Consider the following 25,198-nt stretch of genomic DNA (forward strand, 5'->3'; position numbering starts at 1 on the left):
AAGTATCTTCAGATATTATCCTCTTCTTTGCTTCAAGTAGGTCAGGTTCACAATGAACCGTTCTCCTCAAACCCCTCCCCTTCGTATCCTTATCAAATTCCCTTTATCAATGTCGCATCTAAATTACTACCTTCTACTTTTCCACCAAGACACTTTTAATAATAAGAGCTTCCTGCTCCTTTCTCAAGCTCTTCTCTTTTTCGGTCATCAACTTCCCCTTGGAATTAGGAAAAGGTCCTTGCAGATTTGGGCCATTAAATAGGAGAGGACTCATATATCAAATCCTTAAATGTTCTGTCATCATGAGAATTATTTATTGGAACCCATTACCTGTGCGACTTCACAGTTCTTTTTAGATGGTTTGTCTGAAAAGAATAAAGGCTTTTCCTTGAAATGAAATCACTTTCTTTGCTATCTAAGGAAGAAAATAGTTGAGTCTAATCATTAAGAAACGAGAGGAGGATTGCTGTAAGGACTTGAGTTGATCATGGAAATTTCTCCTATGCAAAACAGATCTGAAGGTACAGAAAACATAAAAATAATATCCCTGGGAAGAGAACACCCAAGTATTAATGCCAGCTCATAGCAGGCTTTATTGAGCTTAACAGAAAAAGTAAATACAGCTGACATACCCTCAAGATTAAACTTTTTGGTATCATCTCTGTTTATCCCAGACAGTGATTTCTCTATTCAGTTTTGTGATGTGGAGATTCTTCCGAAGGCCTGGAAGTGTTCAAAACCATTGTGCATAGCCTCGTTTTGGGGGAGAATGTTATAATTTGCCTCCAAATCCTAAGTAATCTGTGACCTCTACCCACACATCAAGAAAGGTTAGAAATCAGTCCTAATCCCAGGAATTGTCATCATTGTCTCTAAAGACTAAATGAATTTTAATCCAATAATCAACATATTTAATGTGTGCCTGTTTGTATATAAAGGACTGTGTAAAATGATAGGGAGACCAAGAGATGAATACGACCTGGGATTTGAGTTCTGGAAATCATTTGGGTAAATGCTGTGATGATATATTCAGGCAGTGTAACATCAATGCCACGTTGAGTAGATTCGGCAGCTTTGGAAGGTCGTGAATTGGCCATTATGCAATTTGCCCAACACAGTTTATACTTATTCGTACCATTGTAAGAGGAAGTTGATCATGGGAGAATGGTTGAAATAGATGTGTGTTTCACAAGGTACAAGATTGGCATTTCTCCAAGTACTCAGATCATCTCGGACGGTACACAGTATACAGACACTAAAAAGCACTGAGCAACATAGTTCTCTTAACACTCCTTCTGAGAGTATCAAGGGGAAACTCATGATTGGTCCTAGCATGTCTGAACACTTTTGAAATCCTCACTAATCCCTCTTTTACAAAAAAAAAAAAAAAAAAAAAAAAAAAGTAGTTCCTAGGCTGAGAATCCTGGGAGACAAGTTTACCTAGCTAGAATATAATACCTTTGGTGTGTTTTTACCACATTTATTTTTTATGATTACCACTATTTATGGCAAGTGGATACTGGTTTCCATGTATCATAGCAACTTCAAGTTTCCTTTATTCTTTAATTTTGAACTCTGAACCATTTAAAAAATATTGTGACTATTGGTTATTAGAATGATGCTAAAAACAACAACAGAAATGATCATTGCAGCTAACAATTACTAGTTGTTTACCATGCATCATCACAGTTATAAATGTTTCACAGGAATTTTACATTTAACCTTCTCACAACAAAACCTATGAAATTGAGGTGCTCATTGATTATGACCCCCATTTTAGAGATGGCAGTCTGGAGCCCAGAGACGTTGAGACTCCCAAGTCACATGTCTAGCAGATAGAGAGGCAAAGATTTCAGCTCTCTGGTAGTACATGAATATGGCCGAAATGGAGACATGTCAGGAGTTCAGGAAAGCTTAGAATGGATGACGGTTGGTGATACTGAGTTTCTGTGCTTCCCAGAAGGCAAAGATGCAGCTGCTTTAGCGGGCAGGGAGAGACCTGGGAGATTTTAAGTGAACCTTGACAGTTGTGTTCTATCGTGATCAGTGAATGAACTAGTAGATTCCACTTTAGTTTTCTCTCTTAGAAATATTATAAAGTTCTGGTATAAGGGGTTGAAGCAAATAAAGCATGATCCTGAAATCACCAAAGAGTTGCGAATTGGGTGCACAATTAAAAAATTTTTTTTTCTGGCATGGCCAATATTGCTATTTGTCTTGTAGAAATCTCTTCTCCTTACTAAATTATATAATCTATATAGTGGGCCCCCCTTTCTAATTAATAATTAATATTGTCTTCCAGGCATTTTAGTTACCAAGTGGTAAAGGAAGCTTCTGTGATTTCAACTTCAAGTTATTTTTCACATATTCTTTACTTTTGCTTCTGCTTTCAGACACATTAAAAGGGACACAGATTTCTCAATATTAGGAAAAGCTATTTTGACAAGTAAAATTAGAGAGCAAACAGGAAAAAAAGAGAGAACTATTTAATTATAACCAAAGATCTAATGGCAAATTTAAAGAAAATCTCTTAAATGCGGTTACCTTTTTTACTTCTCGTTTTCTTTCTTTCCTATACCCTCCAACACTGTAGGATGGCAGGGTAGGAAGGGTACAGGCTGTATAGTGAGCCCTGAGCTCAAAACTCCACTCTATTTCTTATAAATTATATTGACCTTGGATGTTTTAATTTGTTTCTCTGGATTTCATTTTTCTTAACTGAAAAATTAGGATAATGATACTCCTCAGAATTGTGCAGATTAAATGAGATAATAAATGCAAGCAGCCAACAGCACCCAATAGGATGTTGTAGGTGCTTAATAAACTTCTTAAGCATCTCCATGTGCCCAACACTCAACTTAGTATATTTACAGTTTTCCTCTGGGTCTCTTGGTCTATTTCTGTCCATGTCTTCTTTATTTCTAATTATTTCTAGAGACAGCTGCACTTTGTTATTAAACTATTCTTTTACAAGCTACCCTACTGTCCTGATTTTGTTATATAAAACTTCCTGAGTGCCTTATATATTTTAATAAGTTTTTTCTCATTATAAAAGTTATATTACTTATTATGATGCTTTGGTAAAAGTATATGGAAGTATAGAAAATAACAAATAATATTGCTTTAAATAATATTACTTTCCTGTCCTTACCCCCATTCATCCTCACAATGCCTTATGGAATTATGTTGAAATTGTCTCAGGTCCTAAATTCTCAGAAGAAAGGAATTTTAAATCTTATATGAATGGAAACATGGAGAGATCTTGCATCAATTAAATATAGCAATTTAAGAAACAAATTTTAGACAAAATGACATCCAAACATGTCCTTTACTTTATTTCCTTTTCCCAAAGACATGGGGTTTTCAGTGTTACATGTTTACCATGTGAATAAATAAAATCACAAAATCTTACCAGCCCAAGAAAAGTATTTCTCATGTTCATCATGCACTGTGTCACAAAGAATAATTAAAATTAACTCTGTGATCTTTAATACTCATCCAGCCCCAGGCAGAGAGTTATTTCCAGGTTATTTTAAAGGGCTTTCAAACTGTTGTTCAGAGGAAGTTAAACCTGGATCAAACCAGGTTAAACAAACACAAGTTTATTTTTTGTTTTGAGCAATGCTGCAGACAAGGGCAATAGGGTCTGAACGCAGCTTGTTCTTCAGGTGGCCTGAAATGCACAGGTTGTTCAGCGGTTTATTAAACCCAAATCTTACAACGGAAAGCAAATTATCTCTAAGGGAACTTTGTCACCAGGGTGTCTGTTCAATAGTGATGTCTATTGCTGTCACAGAGACTACACAGAAAGATCAATGACAGGTTTGCCTGAAATTACCCCTGGAGTAGATGTCTCTCTATTGACCTACGTTTAAATTTGTTATCCAAAATACCTTTTTTTTTCTTAAGATGGGGAGCAAAGCCATCTTCTAGGGGTCTCAATTGACTCTTTATGAATTGCACATTACCACAAAACTATATCTCTTTCTTTCTGTAATTCAAAATAATTCATTCCTTCCCATCATGCTGAGAATTTCCACGTATCTTTTGAAATCAAGTATGTAAGCTTGGGCAAATTTCAGTTAAAAGTTAAAATACCTTTTGAATTTTATTAAAAGAGATAGCCAAGGAAATTCAGACCAAAACAAGTCTTTTTTTTTTTTTCTTTTCAGAGAAAAGTCTTGGTGTTATTTGCTATCAGGTAGGTCTGTAGCATTTAGCCTACCCATGCCAATAGGATTTTCTAATTTCTCAACTGGCACAAAGCCAGGGACCCTGTACTGCATCCATATGTTAGCTCTTGCGGTCACAGGCTAATTCTCCTGTTGATAGGTTGAATATATGAATCTTTATCCTTGTCTCTTCATTGCCACCTCTCCACTCCTTCCACATTGTGACTATTTCTTGGGCATTGTATTCCACAATTATGCTGTATTGCTGTTGCCTCAAGGGTGAATAAAGACAATGCCTTTCTCATAAGCAGTTCAACTTCCAGGCAGAACAGCTTAGAAAACCATAGGTTGCCATTTTGGTATAGACCCTCCCCTGTCTTATTTTGGTTATAATTTTAATACTAAAGTAAATATTTATTGCTTGGCCAGAGTAACAAGAAAAATATCAAATGGGAGATGTAGTTTAATCCAATCAACAAACTGGGTTAATTACAGAAGAAATTAAAATTGCAAGCAGGCCCTAATCTTTTTTTTCCTAGTGGACTTTTATTCTTTTGTACATTACCCATTACTACCCCCAAACTGTCTTTTATACTGCTCATTTGATTGTTGCTGTATCACCGAGAGAGCAATAATTGCAAGTCTCTGTTAGCTGCTGTTGGGGAAAGACCAAGCCTTCTACAGGCTGGAAGGAGGCTGAGCAGTGGGCATGGGAGGTGGTGCCAGGCCCACAGAAGCAGAACCCCTCCTCTGTATCACTCCCTCTGCCCGTCTAAGGGCTTCAAACAAGGGTTAACAGCCTTGGGGGGTTTTCTCTCTTGATACCTGTTACAGGTTAAACAGTGTCCCTGTAAAAATCATATTCACCCAGAGTCTCAAAATGTGACCTTATTTGGGGCCTTTGCAGATGTAATGAAGTTAAGATGAGGTCATACTGGCTTGCATAGGCCCTAATCCAATGACTGATGTCCTTATATAAGGAGAGGGAAATTTGGATACAGAGGGAAGACAGCGTAAAGAGACACACATCCGCACCATGTGATGATGGGAACAGAGATTGAAGTGATGCCTCTGCAAGACATGGAACACCCAAAAAAAAGGGCCAACAGCCACCAGAAGCTGAGAGAGAACCAAAGGTTTCTCCCACAGAGCCTGTAGCAGCAACCAACCTGGCCAATACCTTCATGTCAGACTGCCATCCTCCACCACTTCCAGAGTATAAATCTTTATTGTTGTAAAGCACCTGGTTTGTGGTGTGTTGCTATGGCAGCCATAGGAAGCTACTACCACACCACACCCATTGTCCCCTCCCACTCCATTGCTCTGTTCTCTCTGTCCAGTATGTCTGGAGTGGAAACATTGAAGGGGGGTAGATCGTGTCCTTATAACCACAGGCTACCCTAAATCCCTGCCCCATGTACTCAGGCACATGCTGCTGCTGGTTTAAAGTCAGGGTTCACAGTCTCCAAAGCCTGCAGGGGCCTGGTAGGAACATTAAAGAGAGGTTCAAGCCAGGAATTGATGGGAGCTAGAAGCCCACGATCTGCTCAAAGGGGCTGCTGCCCATCTCCTCCAGCCTATTGGTGCCCTGAGGGGATATGTTGCCAGTATTGCCCTATCTTCCCCTATGTCACAATTAGCCAGGAATGGGCTTTTATATGAAATCACACAATTATTCAATTTTTATTTTAATTGTGTAGAAAAAGCAAGTATGTCTGTGACTGTGAAGTTCCTCTGGTCTATTAACGAGGCGCTCGCTGACACGTGCCCAATTCTGTCCTGCCTTATGATGTACGAGAGACCTTTGGTTGGGGGATGCCTGTGTAACCACCCTCATTCTAGGGCATCGCTGATGGCGCCTGGGGTCAGCAGTCTTTCCTTCCTGGATCCAGGCCTCCTATGACAGCTCTGCCATCCTCCCCTCTGCCATCCTTCAAGTTTGCTTGAGCTGAGAAGTAGTCTTAACGAAATGTAAGTTAGTCGCTCACCCCTTGCAGAGTTCAATTAACAAGAGTGAGGTCTGGTATAAAGAAAGTGATTTATTCCAAAGCTAGCTTGAGGGGAGAAATACAGGTGTCCTGCCTTAAGTGTACCACTTCACTTTTGGAACAGAAAGCGGGTACTTTGAAAAGGTAGAGGAGGAAGCAAGCAAAACATGTGATACTCTAGTGCCTTATCTACTAGGTGGTCGAGCTTGTGACTGCTGGCACCTTCGTGGACAGGACTAGGCTGCAAACTCACCAGGTGGGAAGGAGTTTCATATCTCTTGAGGCAGTCTCCTGGTGGGAGGAACTTTTGTAAAATTGAGGCAGCCTCCCGGTGGGTGAAAGTTTCTTTCTGGAGCGCCTAAGCACATAGTTAGATGAACTTGCCCTGTAGGGAGTGTCTGGTGAAGGGGAGGTAAAAGGCTGTATTTGCATTTCTAAAGGGCTAAGTAGGAAGTGGGGGACCAGGGGAATGAGAAAAAAAGAGAGAGAGAAAAATAATTAAACCATCTTAGAAAAATGGGGCTACTTGGTGACAGTAGCAATAATTATTTTAACTATGTTTGGGATTTTTTAATAAATTTTAGCTCTTCAGGAGTCTAGCCTCCCTTGTAATGTGTAAATCTGTTGTTTCACTTTCAGGCGTTCAACTTTCAAACATGTTTTCTAGAACTGATCATGTATAAAAGAGAGTAGAAGCCTCCTAAGGCATTTTGAGTTTTTTTTTTTAATTGCACATAATTTTAAGTGAGTTACTTTATTCTTGATCTAACAATAATAAAGATGATTTAAAATTTAACAAAACAGTTTGTCACTTTTTTGTGTATTTTGTTTGTTTGTTGACAGGAAATGATCACTGCATAATTTCTTTCTCTGAAGAAGGGGAGAAGTGGTTTTCTAAGTTGTATTCTAAAGGGATTTATTTCTAAGGAAGTGTTTCAGTGTGACTTAAAGGCAAGCAAGGATATGCGTCTCCCTCTACAGCAGTTAGGCTTCCTGCTGAACTGCTCAGAAAAATCACAGGTCTCCATTTGGGGATAATCCTCCTCTTCTGGGTGATAGAGTGAAGTTGGCAGCTTTTGTCATGTGTTACTAAAGCCCTCCCAAAAGAAAAGATCAGCATTTTTAAAGGTCCTGTGTCCCCAGACTGGTTTTGATTTATAGGACTGACAATGTCAACTCTTCAGTGGCTGCAACCCAGAGCCTCATATGAAGAAAGAGAGATTCAGTTTATCTCGTGAGTCCAGATTTGTTCCTGTCCTCTGTGGATCCAAAATCTCCAAATGACAGTGAGGGAACAACTGCTTCTCTCTGCTCTAGGTAATTTACTGTGTTGTGAATTAGATGACCTCTTTTCATGCAGGGAAAATTAAGTCTTGTGTCACGTCTTTATTTTTACTACTTGCTCCTTTATCATCTTTGACTTTTCTCTGTTACCATCAATAATTTAAAAAGGGCCCACAGGTAGGTCAGGACTAACCTATTCTAAGCCAAGAACAGATGTACATTTTCAATTCTTTTTATCTTACTCCATCACTATTCATAAGTATTAGGAGGAGCTCAAAGTTCAATATCACCCTAATAGCTACAAGTCAGTCAGTAGTCTAAATTGAGGAAACCAAGATGAGATGGACCATAAAGGAAACTTTGAAATCTCATCCAGAAACAAACATGAAAATAAAGCTATTGAAGCTGCGTTGTTGTCTGAGATAATACCCGACGTTTGACATCTCACGCCAAGAAAATTAAGGACACAGACACACGCAAGGAGTGCGTTTAGAGCCGAAGTTTAATAGGCAAAAGAAAGAGAAGGGAGAACAGCTCCCTCTCTTGCAAGAGAGAGGAACGTCCAAATGGGACTTCCGGCTTGTGTTGGAGAACACTGGATTTTATAGACAGGCTTGAGGAGGCGGTATCTGATTTACACAGGGCCCAAAGATTGGTTAGACCAGGTGTGATGTTTACATAACTCGTGGGGAAGCTGGCTGGCCCACCCTAATATTATGCAAATGAGGTCTCTGCCTGGCCAGCACCACCAGGCCAGCACCACCATGTTGTCTACTTCTTGCTGTACATGTGGCTGGCCAAGAGAAGGGAAGATGGAGCCACTATTTTAAACATGCCTAGTCCCAAGTAGTCTTTTCCTATTAGCACAGCTGCCAGCATTCACCCATGAAAGCTTCAAGCTTGCTTATCTGTGTCTGCAGCTCAATTTTACAAGCTGCTTTTTGTTAGAAAAGAAAATGATTTGGGGGCTGCTTTTCATTAAAAGGAAAACCTTACCGAGGACTCCCGTACCCTCACTATCTGCCTAAATAATTTCTCCTTAACTCTTATATCACTATCCTTGAACTGGGTTTAGGTACTATATTCATATAAAAAAAAAGAATGTAATATTAGTAGAAAAACCATTTTTCTAAGTTGGTAGAGGATCCAAATTGAAAGGAAGAAAATATGTAAGTATTTACATTGAGTTGCATTTCAAAATTTCCTTGAGCTAGCCAAATTTGTACCCCAAAGCCAAATGCTAGCTTTATAGCTTATTTCTGGCTTATAAAAATCCCATGAAACATTGGCCGGGTGTGGTGGCTCACTCCTGGAGTTCGAGCACTTTGGGAGGCTGAGGCCCTCAGATCACTTGAGGTCAGAAGTTTGAGACCAGCCTGGCCTACATGGTGAAATCCCATCTCTACTAAAAATACAAAATATTAGCTAGACGTGGGGGTACACGCCTAGCTACTCGGGAGGCTGAGGCAAGAGAATCGCATGTACCTGGGAGGTGCAGGCTGCAGTGAGCCGAGACCGTGCCACTGCACTCCGGCCTGGGTGACACAGCAAGACTGTCAAAAAAAAGAAAAAAAAAATCCCATAAAACACATTAAAAGCAACAGGTCAAATTGTATACTTAGCCTTTATATGCAGAAAGATATAGCCAAAATTATGTGATACAGCTGTGTATGAAGAAATATCAGGTACCTTTTTTTCATATTCAGAACTGTGGTTTTTCTTGCATTACAGATAGCATTCATCAGTCTTCTACCAAAACGTTCTGTCGAGGCAGTTATCACAGAATCATCTTCAGAATCCATTCCCTCCATTCTACTTTTACTACCACTGTCATGTGAACAAGTTCAGTAATTTATTGGAAAGACTGCACTCTTCCTGTTGTAAGGGCTGAAAACTCAATTTCTAATATCTTAAATTATTGGCTTATATGACTGAGGCATCCAAGGTGTTGACTTCCACCATGGACAGAAATGGGCTCAAAAATGTCATAAGGTCTCTGCTTCTCTTTCTCTCTCTCTTTCTCTTGGGCTCTGTTTGTCTTTGCTTGGCTTCCTTAAGGCATGCTTTGTCTATTAGCTTTGTCAAAATAATTGCCAACAATTCTAGATTCCCATCTTCCAAATTTAACAATCCCAGCAGAAAGAGATTGTTTTCTCAAAGAGCTCCTGGTTTTGATGGCATGGTTCTACACCAATCACTACAGACAAAAGAATAGGGTCTCCTGACTGGCCAGCTCTGGGTCCCTGCCCATCTCCATCTTTATACCTAGATAGTCTGTGAAACAGCTTTCCCATTGAAAACAGGAATGCCCATTTTACTGTGCACTTATAGAAATGTGTATGTTATCATATAGAACACACTGGCGTTATTTCTAGATATGTAATTATCAAAAGTAATGATTTATTATGAGCTTCTTGACAACAGAAACAATAATTTCACATCACTAAAAAATAGCACAAAGCCTAATATATAGGAGGTATTTAGTAAAGAACTATGAATAAATGAGTTCATTATATCATCCCCCTTCTGTGTCTATTTGGTGTCACCCATATGCTTTGTGAGGCATCATAATGTGTTGTAGGACTTCAGAGTGGCAGAACTACTCAGCAGTTGTCTTAGCCTTAACAGAATCCTTTGTAATTGCTTGAAACAATGGGTCCAGGAAGGCACAGAGCTTCACTTAATAGAACATGTGACTAACCCTGGTCTATGCATGACATATGAATAGACTGTCTCACTGACATATGCCCAAGTACCTGTCCTGCCAGGTGCATTTTACGTGTCAGGCATCATTCTAAGCACTGCACATATTTACAACAACTCTATGAGATATATATGGTTACTTTTATTATCCCATTTTTACAAACAAGGAAACTGAGTTACAGAGAGATTAACTTTCCCAAAGTCACACAACTCCTAAGCAGTAGAAGCATGATTTGAGCCTAGACAGTTTAGTTCCAGAGTTTATGTTCTTAGTTACTACACTGTATTGCTTATATAAAGAAGTGGTTGAGTTTCTCAAAAGAATAGTTTATCAAACTTCCATTACCCCCACATTTGGATAATAGTAAGAATAAGTGGTCACAGCAATATGATGTGATTTAATGAAGGCTACTGAAAATTACCCCTTCTACAAACGATCTCCCTCACTGTCCTTCTCTCATCTGGAGTTCTAAAAGAGTTAGGCTCTTACCTCTTCGCAAATAACAATGGGAGAGTTAAGACCCTAAACCAATATCAGGCACTGAAATCTTTAAAATTAATAATAAAACAGTTTATAAAATTATTTTGTAATTTCACAAGGCCCATAGGAAATTGGACAGGGAAACTCTGAGGACAAGGAGCAAAGAGAGCCTTGTACTAAGACTGTTAAAAGCTAGCTGGGTTTTATGCAGTGCAGATACCAAAAATAGGAAGCAGGGATGGAAATGATGGTGGGGAAAACATTTGAAGAGTGTGGAGCACTTTAAGTTACGAAATTCTCACCTATCTTATCTCATTATAGAAGAAGGGATTTTAAAAACTGAATTAGACTAGCAGTACTCAACTGGGGTGATTTTGACCCCCAGGGTATCTTTGACAATCTCTGGAGACATTTTTGATTGTCATGACTTGGGGAAGGGTTAGAGCTATGGGAGTCCAGTGGGTACAGGCCAAGGATGCTGCCCATTATCCCACCTAGGACAAATAATTGTTCAGTCCAAACTGTCATCAGTGCCAAGGTTGGGAAACTGTCTCAGAGCTTGCATAAGTAACTTGGCAATGCTATATACTTGACAAGTTTCAGAGTCAAGGCTAGAATCCAAGTCATCTGATGACAAATCCTTTACTTGTTTCCGTATTCATTTCCTTCAGCATGTCAGAGTTTGATACAGGCAATGGCTTTAGGTTTTTGGAATGGTCATGATACTATTTTTAATGGTATAAGTTATTTATAGGTGTTTTTGCTTTTAAAGAGTCATCTCACCCCTAAGAATATTTAATATGCTCCAAGCCAGTGTTACCTCATGGAAGATAAGCCCATACATAAAACACAAATGTCACCTTACATATTTAATTCTCATATGCCAGCATTTCACAATTTCTAGCAAATTATTTTATAAATGGAATGTGACTAACTCCTTTAAAGCTATTTTTGTTATTATTGAGGTAATTAAGATTTGTTCTCCACTCTGTTTTTGTCAATGCATCTGCTCCTTGGCAAATGAGGTATCAGATGGTCTTTATTGAGCAACTGTTATATGCGTATCTGTGATGTGAATGAACAAAAGGCCTTCTTGTCTGTGTCTTTTTTTTTAGCCAGAGTTTTGATTTAGCTTATGCTAAATTATTTTTTAAATTGTAGCTTTGAGACATTTTATTATAAGAAGTTGGTAGTCATCTATGTAAACTAGTAAGAACTTAAAATTCATCATACATTTACTTATTTTTTTTACCTTGATATTCTAGTAAATGTTTACCTTCATAAATTTTGGCTGCTATATAAGAACATTCTCCTTTATCTGAGTGATGTGATTTAAGAGAGTAATTTGTTTATGAGCATCTCTTGTTCTTTCTTTATTGGCAGGAGGACTTGCACCTCTGCTTCTTATTTTGTCACTTTGGGTTCAGACATCTCTGTAATAGCCATCATTGAGGGCAGATTTCAGTAGACTTTGAAAAGCTTGTTTTACCTGAGGCTCCATATGCTTCCTGGTTTGCAAAATATAATGACCCACAAATCCTTCAACAGCAATGGTTAGGCCTAACAGTTACCACCTCACTGGCCATGGCTCCAGCTCGGCTCCCTTGCCTCCACCAGGAGCATGGGCCACCCCAGCCCAAAGGCCAAGGCCTCCAATGCCAGGCCTCTACCAGAAAGCAACATAGGCACCGCCAGCAGATACAAACTGCCCAACCACAGGTGCCCTCGTGCCCTGTCTGCATCTTGTACCTTGATTTGGGATGACTCAGTTAATTTGCCTATTGATTTCAAATTGTCAGAAATAACAGACAAAATACAAAAATAAGGCTGATTTAATTACTATGTTAAAAGAAAATATATTAAAATGATGTCGTCCAATGTTTCCTATATGTACAAATGACCAAATAAGAGAACACATTTTTTTCCTTTTTCTTTTTTTTTTTTTTTTTTTTTTTTGAGATAGGTTCTCACTCTGTCTCCTAGGATGGAGTGTAGTGGTGCCATCTTGGCTCACTGCAACCTCCACTCCTAGATTCCAGCCATCCTCCCACCTCAGCCCCCCAAGTAGTTGGGACTATAGGCACAAGCCGGCACACCTGGCAAACTTTTGTATTTTTTGTAGAGACAGGGTTTTGCCCTGTTGCCCAGGTTGGTCTCAAACTCCTGAGCTCAAGTGATCCTCCTGCCTCTCCCCCCAAAGTGCTAGAATTACAGGCGTGACCCACCACACCCAGCCTAGCCAACACAATTTTAAAGGTGAAAGAGAACCACTGCCTAGTAAATATCAGGAAACATCTAGGAATCTTACATCTAGGAATCTTACTGACGCTATCTTACCTAATTCTTGCTATCAGTCTATACGATGGACATTGTTAGTTCTATTTCATAGAAGAGGAAGTAAAAACTGAGAAAGTTAAGTAAGTTGCCTTTAGTGGTACAGCTAGAAACAACAGCACTGGAATGTGAACTCTCACCCCTCTGATTCCAAAATTCTTTGTAGAGTTCTTCTGCCTTCATACCCTCTCATCAGATTGAGTCATAGATCTGGACCGGGTCTTCGGGAAGACTGTAGCTTCTCCATCCATAAAAGCCTTCACAAAAGTATATGCAGCATTTGTAACCCAGTGCATTTACATCTTCACCTGTGTTTTTAAAATGCTTACTCAAAAGTTCTATGAAGTGAGGCTCTGCCCATCCTAGACCTCTTGTTTCAGAGATCTGAAAGGACTGTTAAGTCTAGCACTAGTGCCAAGTAGTTCAACCACTCTGAATTCATACAACATAATATCGATTTTTCCCTTAGGTTATTTATTTATTCATGTATTCACTCAGCCACTTAAGAAATATTTCTAGTATCTACTACATGTCATCCTGTGTACTAGACCCAGGAGGTTCAGTCGTAAGACGAACACCATCCATGCCCTCAGAGATGCTACCATTCCATGTGATAAGACAACTAACAAGCAAACAAATAAAATTTCCAGATTGAATTTAGTGGGAAGAAATAAAGTGGCTGCAGGAAAACAGGGAGACAGGGAGACCCACTGTAAACAGTGAGTTGGGAAAGATCTATAAGGAAAAACTGCCTCTACGCTGAGATCCTGAAGGTGAGAAGGTGACAGCTATGTCCAGATACACAGAAGGGTGTTCAAAGCTGGCAGAACAGCAAGTGCAAAGGCCCTGAAGTGGGAAGGATTTCTAATACTCTAGGAATATGCAGAAGGCCAGTGTGACTAGAGTTCATTGAAGAGTAGAGAGATTAGAACAAAATAGTAAGCAAGAGAGGCTTTTTAAAAAGCTAGATCCGTAAAGCTTTATAATAAGGCTGCAGCAAGAAAATTTTTCAGAATGCAATGGCAGAGCTAAGGACATAGCTTTAAGCCAGGAGAGTGATATAATCCGATTTAAATTTTAAAAGATCATCTGGCCACTGACTGAAGAATGGATCTGATGGACAAGAGTAGAAACAGGCAGACCAATTAGGAGGCTGTTTTGATGGACTAGGTGAGAAGGAGGGAGTGGAAGAGATGGAAAGATGTAGGCAGATTTGAAATAAAAGAGAAATTTAACAAACATTTACCTTGAATGAGCTATCTGTGTACGTTTTTTATTTCTCTGACAAGCCTCTAAGCCAAGCTGTCTGTCTTACTCATCTTTGTATTTTCCTACTTCTCTTCTGGTAGTCACGTTGAAAACAGAGTTCTTTAAAATTCTTCCTCTTCCAAATTTTGCATCTGTCAACAAAAACATTTTCTTCCCTGCAGAAAGTAGATGTTTGTCCCTAATTGTGGGGCCTGAGGTTTGCCATCCACATTTGCTATTCTGCCAAAGTCACACTGAGTTGTGGAATATTTTAATTTTTTTTAAGTTCAGTTTTTACATCTCATTAAAAATGTATTGGCTGACATATTTCAGAAATAAATATGTTTAATAATACCTCATTTAATTTAAGGCTCTCATTTAGAAAAAAACACTTTCAACGAAAAGACTTAAATTGATTTATCAAGGGATTTTTTTCTTATTCCTCATTAGCAGTTATAAGACTAATGGTGATCTACCATAAGCCTTCCCTTTGCCTAATGTGGTTAGAGCTACCAAATAGAAATTGTCACAACCTATCGAATATTTATAATGGTTATTCCAACTGGCTGTTGAGACCATTTTAGCAAGAAAAGAATTAAAAACTCTAAACAAGTCACATATCTCAATTTTGTTTATGTATATGTAGACAAATACCCTAAATAAAGATGAGGCTGTCAAATAATGTAGCAATGATTTATGCTTTGAACAATGACAGAATAACAGAAAAAAATTGCAATAAGTCATATGAGATAAATTTCACCATTTTTGGTTCATTTACTTTGATTTCAGAATTGCCATTTCTGAAGATGGAAACCTCAGAATCATCAACGTTACTAAATCAGATGCTGGGAGTTATACCTGTATAGCCACTAACCATTTTGGAACTGCTAGCAGTACTGGAAACTTGGTAGTGAAAGGTAATGGCTAACCCAAAGAATTCAAATATTAATATATGTGTCCTCATGTCTAATAATGTAATCTATAGAAGTGGCATCATTCATATTAATATATACAGATATCACTGTATTGCTAAATTAATTCATCACAGCAAACATAATATGATTAATAATTCTTAGAAAACTGCTGGTAATGAATATGACTGAAAGACTATCTTATTTCAGAATCATCCAATACAATTTTGAGAATTATAGCCATTGTATCTATTATAGTATTGTAACTAATGTTATCTTCAATCCTTTAATTAAATTTCTTTCAAGTCTCTATAGATTTGAAATTCGTGTCTAGGAACACCATTCCAACAAATTAAAAACTCAAGACTCATGTACTATTTTTAGCAAACGTTGCTTAAACAATGACATTGGTAATTTTTAAGATAGCTGTCCCGTTTATTCAGAGATATGGATATGGCTTATTATACTAATAAAAGGCTTTGATCACCTCTGTGCTTTGCCTTCGTCACTCAGCGAACCTTGTCAGTTTTAAGGAAATAAAATTCCCATATACCATAGCCTGGGTGATTTATAATTTTTGTAGCAGAAAGTCCTTTATGCTGTTAGCAAAGCACACGAGTGAAACTATTTCAATATTAGCTTCATGGCACAGGCTGGAAGTGTTAAGTAACCATTGAAAAGGAGAAAATCTTAATTTACATTTCATTTGCATTTCTTTCACTTTATATATTGCCCTGTCATAGGATTTTTGAGTTGAAGGGAACTTGGCAGTGATTTGACTGAAGAAGATGAGGCTCACGTTGGTGGTTCTCTCAAGGTCACGAGTAGCTGAAGGAGACCTGAACCCAGATCCTGATTCTGAGTTCTTCTTGGTTCTTTATCCTGCACCAGGAAATTTTTTTACCCATTCTTCCTGTTTCTGAGTAATCTATACAGATGAGTCATATCATATTATTTCCTTCTTGCCCATTTGTAGCTCCCTTTGTGAGGATAGATGAAGGCAAATAAAAATATCAAAAAAATCGCCTTTAATTTAAAGAAGAAAACTACAGATTACCTAATTGTGTATTTTAGGGTCTTTAAAAGTTGGAAATGTACTACTCTTTCGGGAAGTCTTTTTATCATTAACATACTTGATGATGCAGATAGAAAATTGGAAGTCCAAGAGTTAGAACTAAATATATGTTTAGATTGATTCCAACTATTTCAGTCTATTAATTACTTCCTCAGAGCACTAGCATCAGTGTGTGACTGACTGCTTGTTCACTCTGTTTCATGGGCAAAGGAAAAAGAGGTTAGATAATATTTGTAAAGCACAGTTCTAGCTAGAGGTCTTTGCTAATGTATGACTGTTTTGGCTAAAGGAAGCTTAGTAATCATATAGGACCAAGAGAGATCTCAATGTTTCAGAGCTGGTTAGACACAGAGCTAGGATCTGTTATAGATTATTTGTGAGTTATGGAGATACAAGAGAATATTAGGTTGACATCTTAAAATCATAGTTAAAAGGCAGGGATTCCAGTCAGAGTGAGCTGGGTTTGAATCTCATTTCTACCACTTACTAGCTCTTAGACAAGACAATTAGCCTGTGTGGGGATAATAGCAGTGCCAATCTCATGGAGTTGCTTTGATAACTGTGAAAATTCATGTTAAGTGATTAGTGTGGTGCCTGGCACCTAGGAAATATTAATAGTTGTTTTGTTTATAAACGTATTTTCATAAAATGAGGTTGTTTTGATGACTGTGGTAATCCATGCTAAGCGATTAACAGGGTATCTGGCACCTAAGAAATATTAGTATTTGTTTTGTTGTTTTTATATTTTTAAATGGATATGCATGTATTCTAAATCATGCTGAAATGAACATTTATGACGTTTCCACCCAAATAGAATAATTAGCAAAGAGAAGTGAGCCTCATATTGTTAAAAGTAGGGTATTTTCACAGGTAGGAACAAGGCATGTTCTGTATTTTATTATCATCCTTCATATAAGTATTGACTTCCTTGGCTCTCCCAAGAGTTGGCAGAAAGGAGAGGCCTCTATTTCCCATCAGAGTTCATATCCCAGTGATACCACAAGCCCCAGGACAAAACCATTCCCAACGAACTGTGCAGTTCCCTGCTGCTCATCTTACACTGAATCATGGTGCACAGCCTACAGATATATCAGGGATGAAATATGTTATGGTTGCCTCATTTTTGTGTGGTTATAAATATTGCTAAAATAGTAACTTCTACCTATTCTAACGAACAAAATAATTTATTTCTTGCCTTCTAGTAACATGCAAACAGCTATTCACCCAAATAAGTATAGGATATAGTTTTAGGCAGTTTACAGTTACAATTTTTTTAAATTTTGGTAACTATTTGTTTCTTTCAAGGTATAATAGGAGAACACTGGTTTTCCATTAATGGCAATTAATGGAAATACAACAGTATTTCAAAATGAATTTAAGAATGAGTCAGTACAAAGAAAAGTACTAAATATGCATTGTTATAGGAGGATATGCAAAAAATCATGAAGATGGTATATGTGAATGTCTAAAACTAGGAAACATGACTTGAGGACAATTTCCAGAAGCGTTTTAGTGAATTTATAGATGCAGAATTAGTATGTCCTGCCTATGCTAGCCACATGATTTGCTGAAACAGGCACAACACTTTAAAAACTGAAATTTCCTAATAGGTGAGAGAAAGAGGAAGGACTGAGGCAGGAAGAGCCTGACCCAGCACGAAAAGAGGAAGGCAGCGATGTGTAGGTATGGTTAAGGGATGATGTGCCCAGGTAGCCTGATTGACAGGTAGAATTCATGTGTTTCCAAGCAGAGTTATTTCTGGTAGTGGCTCCTGGTTCTGAGCTGCAGTTAGTTTCTCCACAGAGGTCCTCTGATTCTTATATTCTTCTTCTAGGTGAGGTGGGGGAAAAAAGCTTTATTTGGCCAATATGTTCACGGGAGTTAACAATCCTGTTACTTTAGATAAGGTCAGAAGAGATTTGGGAGATCATTTATCTCCCAGTGTGGTTGGTTCTGACTCCCATTAGCATTAATGGGAAGTATGTGCGTCTGCAGAGGGGACATCCACACTGCTAGGTCTCCGAAAAGGACATTAACATAAACTGAGAAATATGATTTTAAAATCTGCCCCATAAAGCACGATATAGGCAGAGAAAACCATTCTGAACTCCACATGAACTGTGCCAAGTCCTGAATCCCACATCAAAATGCTTGAGCCCTACACCTTTAATGCAAATGTAACAGCTTAGCCCGAAATATGACTGAGCGCTGTATTTTAATTCAATTTTGAGATCTACAAAGGGACTAATTTATCAGAGACGGTGTTCTCTAACCTTAAAATGAGCTTGTATTCATTCCGATTTCCTCATGTGTCTGGGATTAAAACACTGTGAAGGTCAGGCATCAGAACACATCTTTTCTAACCTTTTTACAATAGTTCTATCATTAACCGTGATTGTAAAATCCAATTCTCTTTCTCCTTACCCTTGCCCCCATGTTTTGGAGAGAGGCTGAAGATAGCATCAAACACAGGGTCAGCAAGTAGGGGAGGAGAGGGAGGCGGCGCCATCTATTCCGCCAGATACAGGAGGTTTAGAATAAACCTCTGACAAGCAATCATCACGTGGCTAAATATTCAGATTCTGCATGAGCAGGCTTCCAAACTGCAGAATTCTGACAGGTGCCCAGGGGGCCTCTTGATTATCATCCCATCATCTGAATTCCTAAATTTTACTGATTTTATTTTTCAGGCTAGTTATAATATACTTGGGATTTGGTTTTCTGTTTCATTTTAAGCAAGAACAGTTAGTTCTTAAGTCAAACCCTCAAATCCTAACAGAAAGCATAATGTTTGACCTTTAAACAAAAATGTGGTTTTGTGATCATTGACACCGTTAAGAACTATATGGAGGGCAGGGTACATTTATATGCAATATTGTACTTACTAAATCATGTTTATCTGTACAGCAGAGTTAAAGGGGTGGTGGTGGGTGGGGATTTTGCGTGACACAGTGCCTCTGCTCTACAGGTTTCATAGGACAGATATTTTTAAGTAGCAGGCCTAGAGAAGAACAACTTAGAGTATTTGTTTGGATGCAGTTCAACAAGATAACTATGTTAATAGCAACCCTCACTCCTACTGATCATCTCCAGGACTCGAAATGTAGGGCATGAAGCTGTGGATGCTGTTACCGTAGTCATCTTGCTGAACTACATCCAAACTGACCTTGAGCAATTTTGCAACTGGTAGTTTCAGACTATACTTTGGGAAACACTGTCCTACACCAAAGAACTTTGTACATGCATGCCACCTAGCAAGTGAAAGTTCACTAGAGTACATGTTAGAAATGCAGATCTCCTGGGCCTCACTTCTACCCTAACAAAACTAACTCTCTAGGGAGGAGGCCTGGAAAAACTTACATTTAAAATATATGCCCTAATTGATCCTTACACACATCAGAGTTTGAGAACATTGTATTTTCAGGGGTTTCAAACTATGCCCTATGGGCCAAATCCATACCTGTTTTATATACCCCAGGGGCTAAGCTAAGCATGGTTCTCACATGTTAGCTGGTTGAGAAAAAAACCAAAAGAACAATAATATTTTTGGGTGTGAAACTTTTATGAAATTCATCTTGTACTTTTAGTAGAGACGAGGTTTCATCATGTTGGTCAAGGCTGGTTTCAAACTCCTGACCTCAGATGATCTGCCCGTCTCAGTCTCTCAAAGTGCTGGGATTACAGGTGTGAGCCACTGCACCCCCCACCCCCGAGACCGTGTAATATGTAAGTACCTATATAATATCCTAAACTTTGCCACTTCTGCAAAACCTTAAATATTTACTATTAAGTCCTTCACAGAAAAAAAAAAAAATACTTATCCTTTCTTTGATAACTTTTTCTCTTCCTCAGATCTTCAAATTTCTGTCCAAGGTATAGTCTGGCCAAGCTATACACAACTTTTCTTTTACCCCTGCTGATCTTGCATGCTGGAAATTTCCACATGTCCTTGAGTCGGATTATTAGCTGGAATTGGTATGGAGTTTTCTTTCCCAGGACCTTAGTGTCACCCCAGTATCCAAAGGGTTGACTTTAGAACTTGGATACAAGTTGAAAATCCAGAGGAGACGTGATAAATCATTGATTGAGAGGGAGGAGGAAAATTACTTGGCAGACACTGGAACAATTATTCAATTTGATTCTCCAGCATGTGGGGAGGATTCACACAGCTGGAACCAGAATAGTAAACTAAGAAGACCGTAACGTAAGAAGCACATCACCTGGTGCTTTTTTAAAAACACTACTCACTTCGTAAACCTCCCACCGTCACCAGCCTAAATCAGCTGAACTGTTCCACCTTTGCCTCATAATTCTCAGACTGCATGTTCTTTCTCTAATAGCATTGTTTTAATTTTGAAATTGACTATATAAAGTTTTACCCTAATTTCGTCTGAATTTTTAAAGAGTTCTTTTGGCTTTTCTGCTTATTTAAATATCTAAATTCAGTGCATAGAATTACTTTTATAATAAGAAAAAATAAATTTATACTTTAAATAGCTTTAATAGAAAAGAAGTCTTTAGTAGCAGTTAACTAAGATCACACATACACCTAACAAGAAATTATTTTGTATTTTCATTCTTCAACCCTGCAAACCAAAGATGTTCCTGTGGTTTACTGAACATTTAATGGATTCCTTTATTGTCAGAAAGAGTGCTCATTGTTCATCCCATAGGAAGTTTGTTTATGTTTAAATGAACAGATTTCTTCATATATATATATATATATATATTCTTACCAGCACCAAAGAGCATCTACAGCATTACTATTGCACACTATATAAAATTCTTCTTCTGTTTTAACTGTAGGGCATTGAGAAATATCAACCTTTCCATGTATAGCATAATAGACGCAATAAAGTAGAGTCTTCTCAGTTGGAACTTTTTTTGCAAATGAGTTTGAAGCAGCCCACATCTTCTATGTAAAATTGTTCAAGGCTTTATCCAGATTTGACAGGGGATCAATCAGAAATCAGTAACATACAATGACAGTTGGCTGCTAACACACAACAAAAGCTTTTAACATTGGTCCCTTATAACTGAATACACTTCAACCGAATTAGATGTCTTCCACTGGAAGCAATTATTTCTAGGTGATAATTAAGGGTATTTCTAATAGGATTAACACAAATTCTGACCCCAGGCATCTAGAGTAGGAAGGAAAAGTTTGTCATTAGAAGTGCCAAATGGTAATTATGGTAGGTCCCTCAGTAGAAGAACATCTGGCCAGAACATTTCAATACTAGATCCTGTTAGATCTGAGATCTGTCACACTGATAGTAGGAGAATCTAAAAAGAAGGGTAGGTAATTGTGCCTCTTGTTCTTCCTGTGTTCACAAAGCATGACATAACCTGGAAATCTGATGAAACAGGGCGTGATTATTTCCTCTGACATTCTTATGGACATGTGTGAGAGCCACAGAGATTGAGCAAATAACATGCCTTTGGCAATATCAATCGTGAATAGAATGATTCCCCTTTTGTCCAAATCTCTCTGTAAAAACCTTCTCTCTTTTTGTAATGCTGATTGCATACCATGCCAGTCTGCCCTGACTCCAGCCTGCCCATTACTTCTCCATCCTTGGTCTAGAGAGGGAAGATATAATTCCTTAACTGTTACATTTCTCTATGCCAACTCTGTCCTTTCATAGCAAAGCCTCTATGCTGAAGACAGGCCTCACATTTTTGCTTTTGGCATAAAAGACACTCTGTAGGTCAAGAAGCTTCTGCAGTAACGTCACCTCATTAATAATCAGGGAAAGGCAATGTAAGCATCAGTGTGGTGTGATTTTGTTACATATGAGATTGGCAAAAGAGAAACACCTAACGGTACCTTTTGTTAGTGACTATGTGAGGAAAATGGTACTCACACACTCTGAGTAGGGATAAAAATTGGAATAGATGCGGTGGAGAGCAAGTAAAATTGAGAAAGTGCAATCTCCATGGCCCAGCAATTCCATTTCTGGGCATTTAACCTAGTGGGATTCACACATGTTCCGAGGCAGACTTGCAAAGATGTTCCTTGTAGTGTTGTTTGTAATGAAAAAAAAAACAAGGAAATTAAAGAATAATACATATGGTATCATTTTGTTTAATATATTATATGATTAAATATAAAATTAGTAATATAAAATAATATCTTATAATGTTTGCATACAGAATACACATGCGGCATAAGCACTAACTCAGTATTTTGGGGGAGGATGCCTGGAGTGAGATTATGTGAAAGGACTTTAGCTGTGTTGGTAATATCTGTTTGGGTAAATTTTTAATATATATTCATGGCGGGAAAAAGGCTGGAGGTACATGAAAATGTGTTAAAGCCTGCTAATTCTAGAAGAGGGAATATGAGCACATATTGGTAAATTTTCATTGTAGTTTTATATGTAAAATATTTCAAATTAAAAAGAATACCTCAGGTCAGAATCCTACATGGTCAGATATTGCAGGCAAAGCCATCCAGACAGGAGGTCTGTTTTTTCAGGTCTCTCTCAGCTATTGTAGAAGAGATACCTTTTACCTGGTGATATTTAACCCATTCCATACAAATGATTTCTTTCTTTTAAGGAAAAAAACTCTCCTATAAAATGAATTAATGAATTCTTTTGTAATGAATACTTACTAATCAGACTAAACAAAACAAACAAAAAAGGCAAACAGAATATGACTCTTTGGCTTCATTAAATGTGAAGCACATAATTAATTTCTTTTCCAACAATTCAAAGAGACTTACGTTATACTGATTCAGTTTAATTGAACTTATTACCACAAGAAGATAATAAGAAGTATATTGACGATATCCATCTGGCTTGCATTGAAAACCTCACATGTTTCATTCTTCATGGCTGTCATAGACCATACTAATTGCCTCATTTCAGCTGTTTTGCAATCAGTGTGATTTAGCTATTAATGCGATAAGATTCTCACTCAAGAGGAAGTTGATATTAAAAAGCATAGATCTCTCATCTACCTCTGCTACCACTTCTGAACACATCCTCAGCATTATTAAAGTTATATATTTTTGAAATACATAAATAAAAATCTATCTTTTTCTCATGCATATCTTTTTAAAGTACATCTGTCATCTTACTTCTGTCATCTTGCCATAGAGCTATTCCTTTACTAAAGGAAAGAAATGGTTTATGTTAAGTTTTTCAGTTCATTAAATGTTTAAAGCTCAATATAGGTTGTTCTCAAACTATGGAGTCTTTAAAAATAATTTCCATAGCTTCAAAGGAGTTTAAATGGCTAATTGTGTAATAAATAAAGAGAAAAGAAAGATTAGGCACTTTTACCTTCCGTTTCTAAATATCTGAACTTCCTGTGGTTTGAGAATGATGCTTTGTCATGTAGACTGGTTTTATGTGCACATGATCTCTCAGAAGAGGAGCTTGTGGTGTGTCTATGTGTATGTTTTAAATTATCTGTCTCCTTGGATGTTAGAGGTGGTCCCATGGGGGAAGACAACAGTTGGTCCCAAGTCTGAAAGGGAAAGCTTGGTCTCTTATAAACCTTGATTCAGAAAGGAGATGTGTCAGAATAATTCATGAGTGAATCTCACCTTCCTTTTTTTGGCATTTGTTTTCTGTGCCAGAGGCAGGAGGAGTATTACTTTCAAAGAGGCAGCCCCACCAAATCATGATTGAATTTCTTTGGCTGTCACAGGCAATTAAATTTAAGAAAACTGCCCAAAAGACTTTAGGCCTTTAGGTTAAATACAGAATCTGACCAAGATGAAAGCAAGTTAATTAACATTTTCATCATCTCTCTCTGATTTACTGTAGAAGATCCATTTCTAAAAGGTTAAAATGGTTGTCTCTTTTATGTATCCATTTGAGGAGTCGAAAGGAGGTTCCTGGTTATGGGAGAGGAAATGTAAGCAGAACATAGAGTAAGAGTGGCTTTTTGCGTGGCCTTCTAGCAGGTCTATAATCAGTGTGCAAAAGTGCAAGACATAATTAAGTGAAGATTAGCAACATTGCTTTGAAGATTCCCCAAACTGGAAACCATACCAACTGTCATCTTATTAACTATTTCCCCTTTTCTCTCTCTTCAAAAGTAGAACTGCTTGTAAATGTAAGTAAAGCTTGGATTCTGCTTAGAAGAGGGGGATCCAAAGGGTCAAATCAGAACTGCCTTCTCCTCCATGTATACTTTCATGAGCCTACGTCTCTCCTGATAGAACATGTATCTGCCTCCATTGGCTTTGTCACAGCATAGGTAGAACACCTGGTCACTGTGCAATTTGCACCAACACTTCTTCATGTGAAAGACAAAGGAAATTAAATTATAATGACAGTATAGTTGATGAAGGGACACTCTGATGCAGTCCAAATATGAGGGAATAGTCAAAAGGTACAAAAGACAAAACCATCTCTTCCTTCTAGGCCATTGTGAGCCATCACAATGTATGGCTCAGAATCATGTAGGAGTTTTTAAGTAAATGCATATTCCTGGACCCTACCTCTGACCTGCAGAACCAGAATCTTCAGGGATGAGACCCAGGAATTTTCATTTTCAACAAGTTCTTCAGGGAATGCCTATACTCAACAAAGCCTGCAAACCTAGGAGCTCAACCTTTTGGAGGCAATACGGATAAACAAAGACACAGAGCTGTGTTCAGAGTACAGAAGGAACACAAAGGGAGGCGTAACTAAGAAGTAAAGGTGATAACTGAACAGCGAATTGAAGTATGAATAAGAGTCTGCCAAATTTTTTTAAATGTCAAGGTAATCCCAGGAAAAGAAATTTATCTAATGGCCCCAATATATGAAGGGTCCTAGCATATTCAGGGAAAATACAGCGGAAAAGTGAGGGGAACACACCCATAGCTGAGGCACTATTGCTTATATTTCAGGACCTGTGGAGAATAGGCAAATATTTTGATTCCCTTTTTAATGGAAATAATACAGTTTGCACAAACTGTAGCTAAGTGACATGACACCAACTTCAGTGGAAATTTTGCTTCTTCTAAGAGACTTTAAAATGAAAAGTAGTTATTACCA

At 38.0% G+C, this 25,198-nt stretch overlaps 1 protein-coding gene across 2 annotated transcripts in view; it reads left to right on the plus strand.

Moving 5' to 3' along the window:
- The window catches only part of CNTN4 (contactin 4), a 975,901-nt gene that overhangs the window by 886,127 nt on the left and 64,576 nt on the right, over positions 1–25,198 (plus strand). For both annotated transcript variants that reach the window (XM_028844377.2, XM_028844378.2), the window contains one exon: positions 15,000–15,127. In XM_028844377.2, coding sequence (XP_028700210.2) covers positions 15,000–15,127 — 128 coding nt within the window. The remainder of the gene's footprint in view (positions 1–14,999; positions 15,128–25,198) is intronic.

The sequence above is a fragment of the Macaca mulatta genome, chromosome 2 (assembly GCF_049350105.2).
Source record: "Macaca mulatta isolate MMU2019108-1 chromosome 2, T2T-MMU8v2.0, whole genome shotgun sequence".
In the NCBI taxonomy this organism is placed as follows: domain Eukaryota; kingdom Metazoa; phylum Chordata; class Mammalia; order Primates; family Cercopithecidae; genus Macaca; species Macaca mulatta.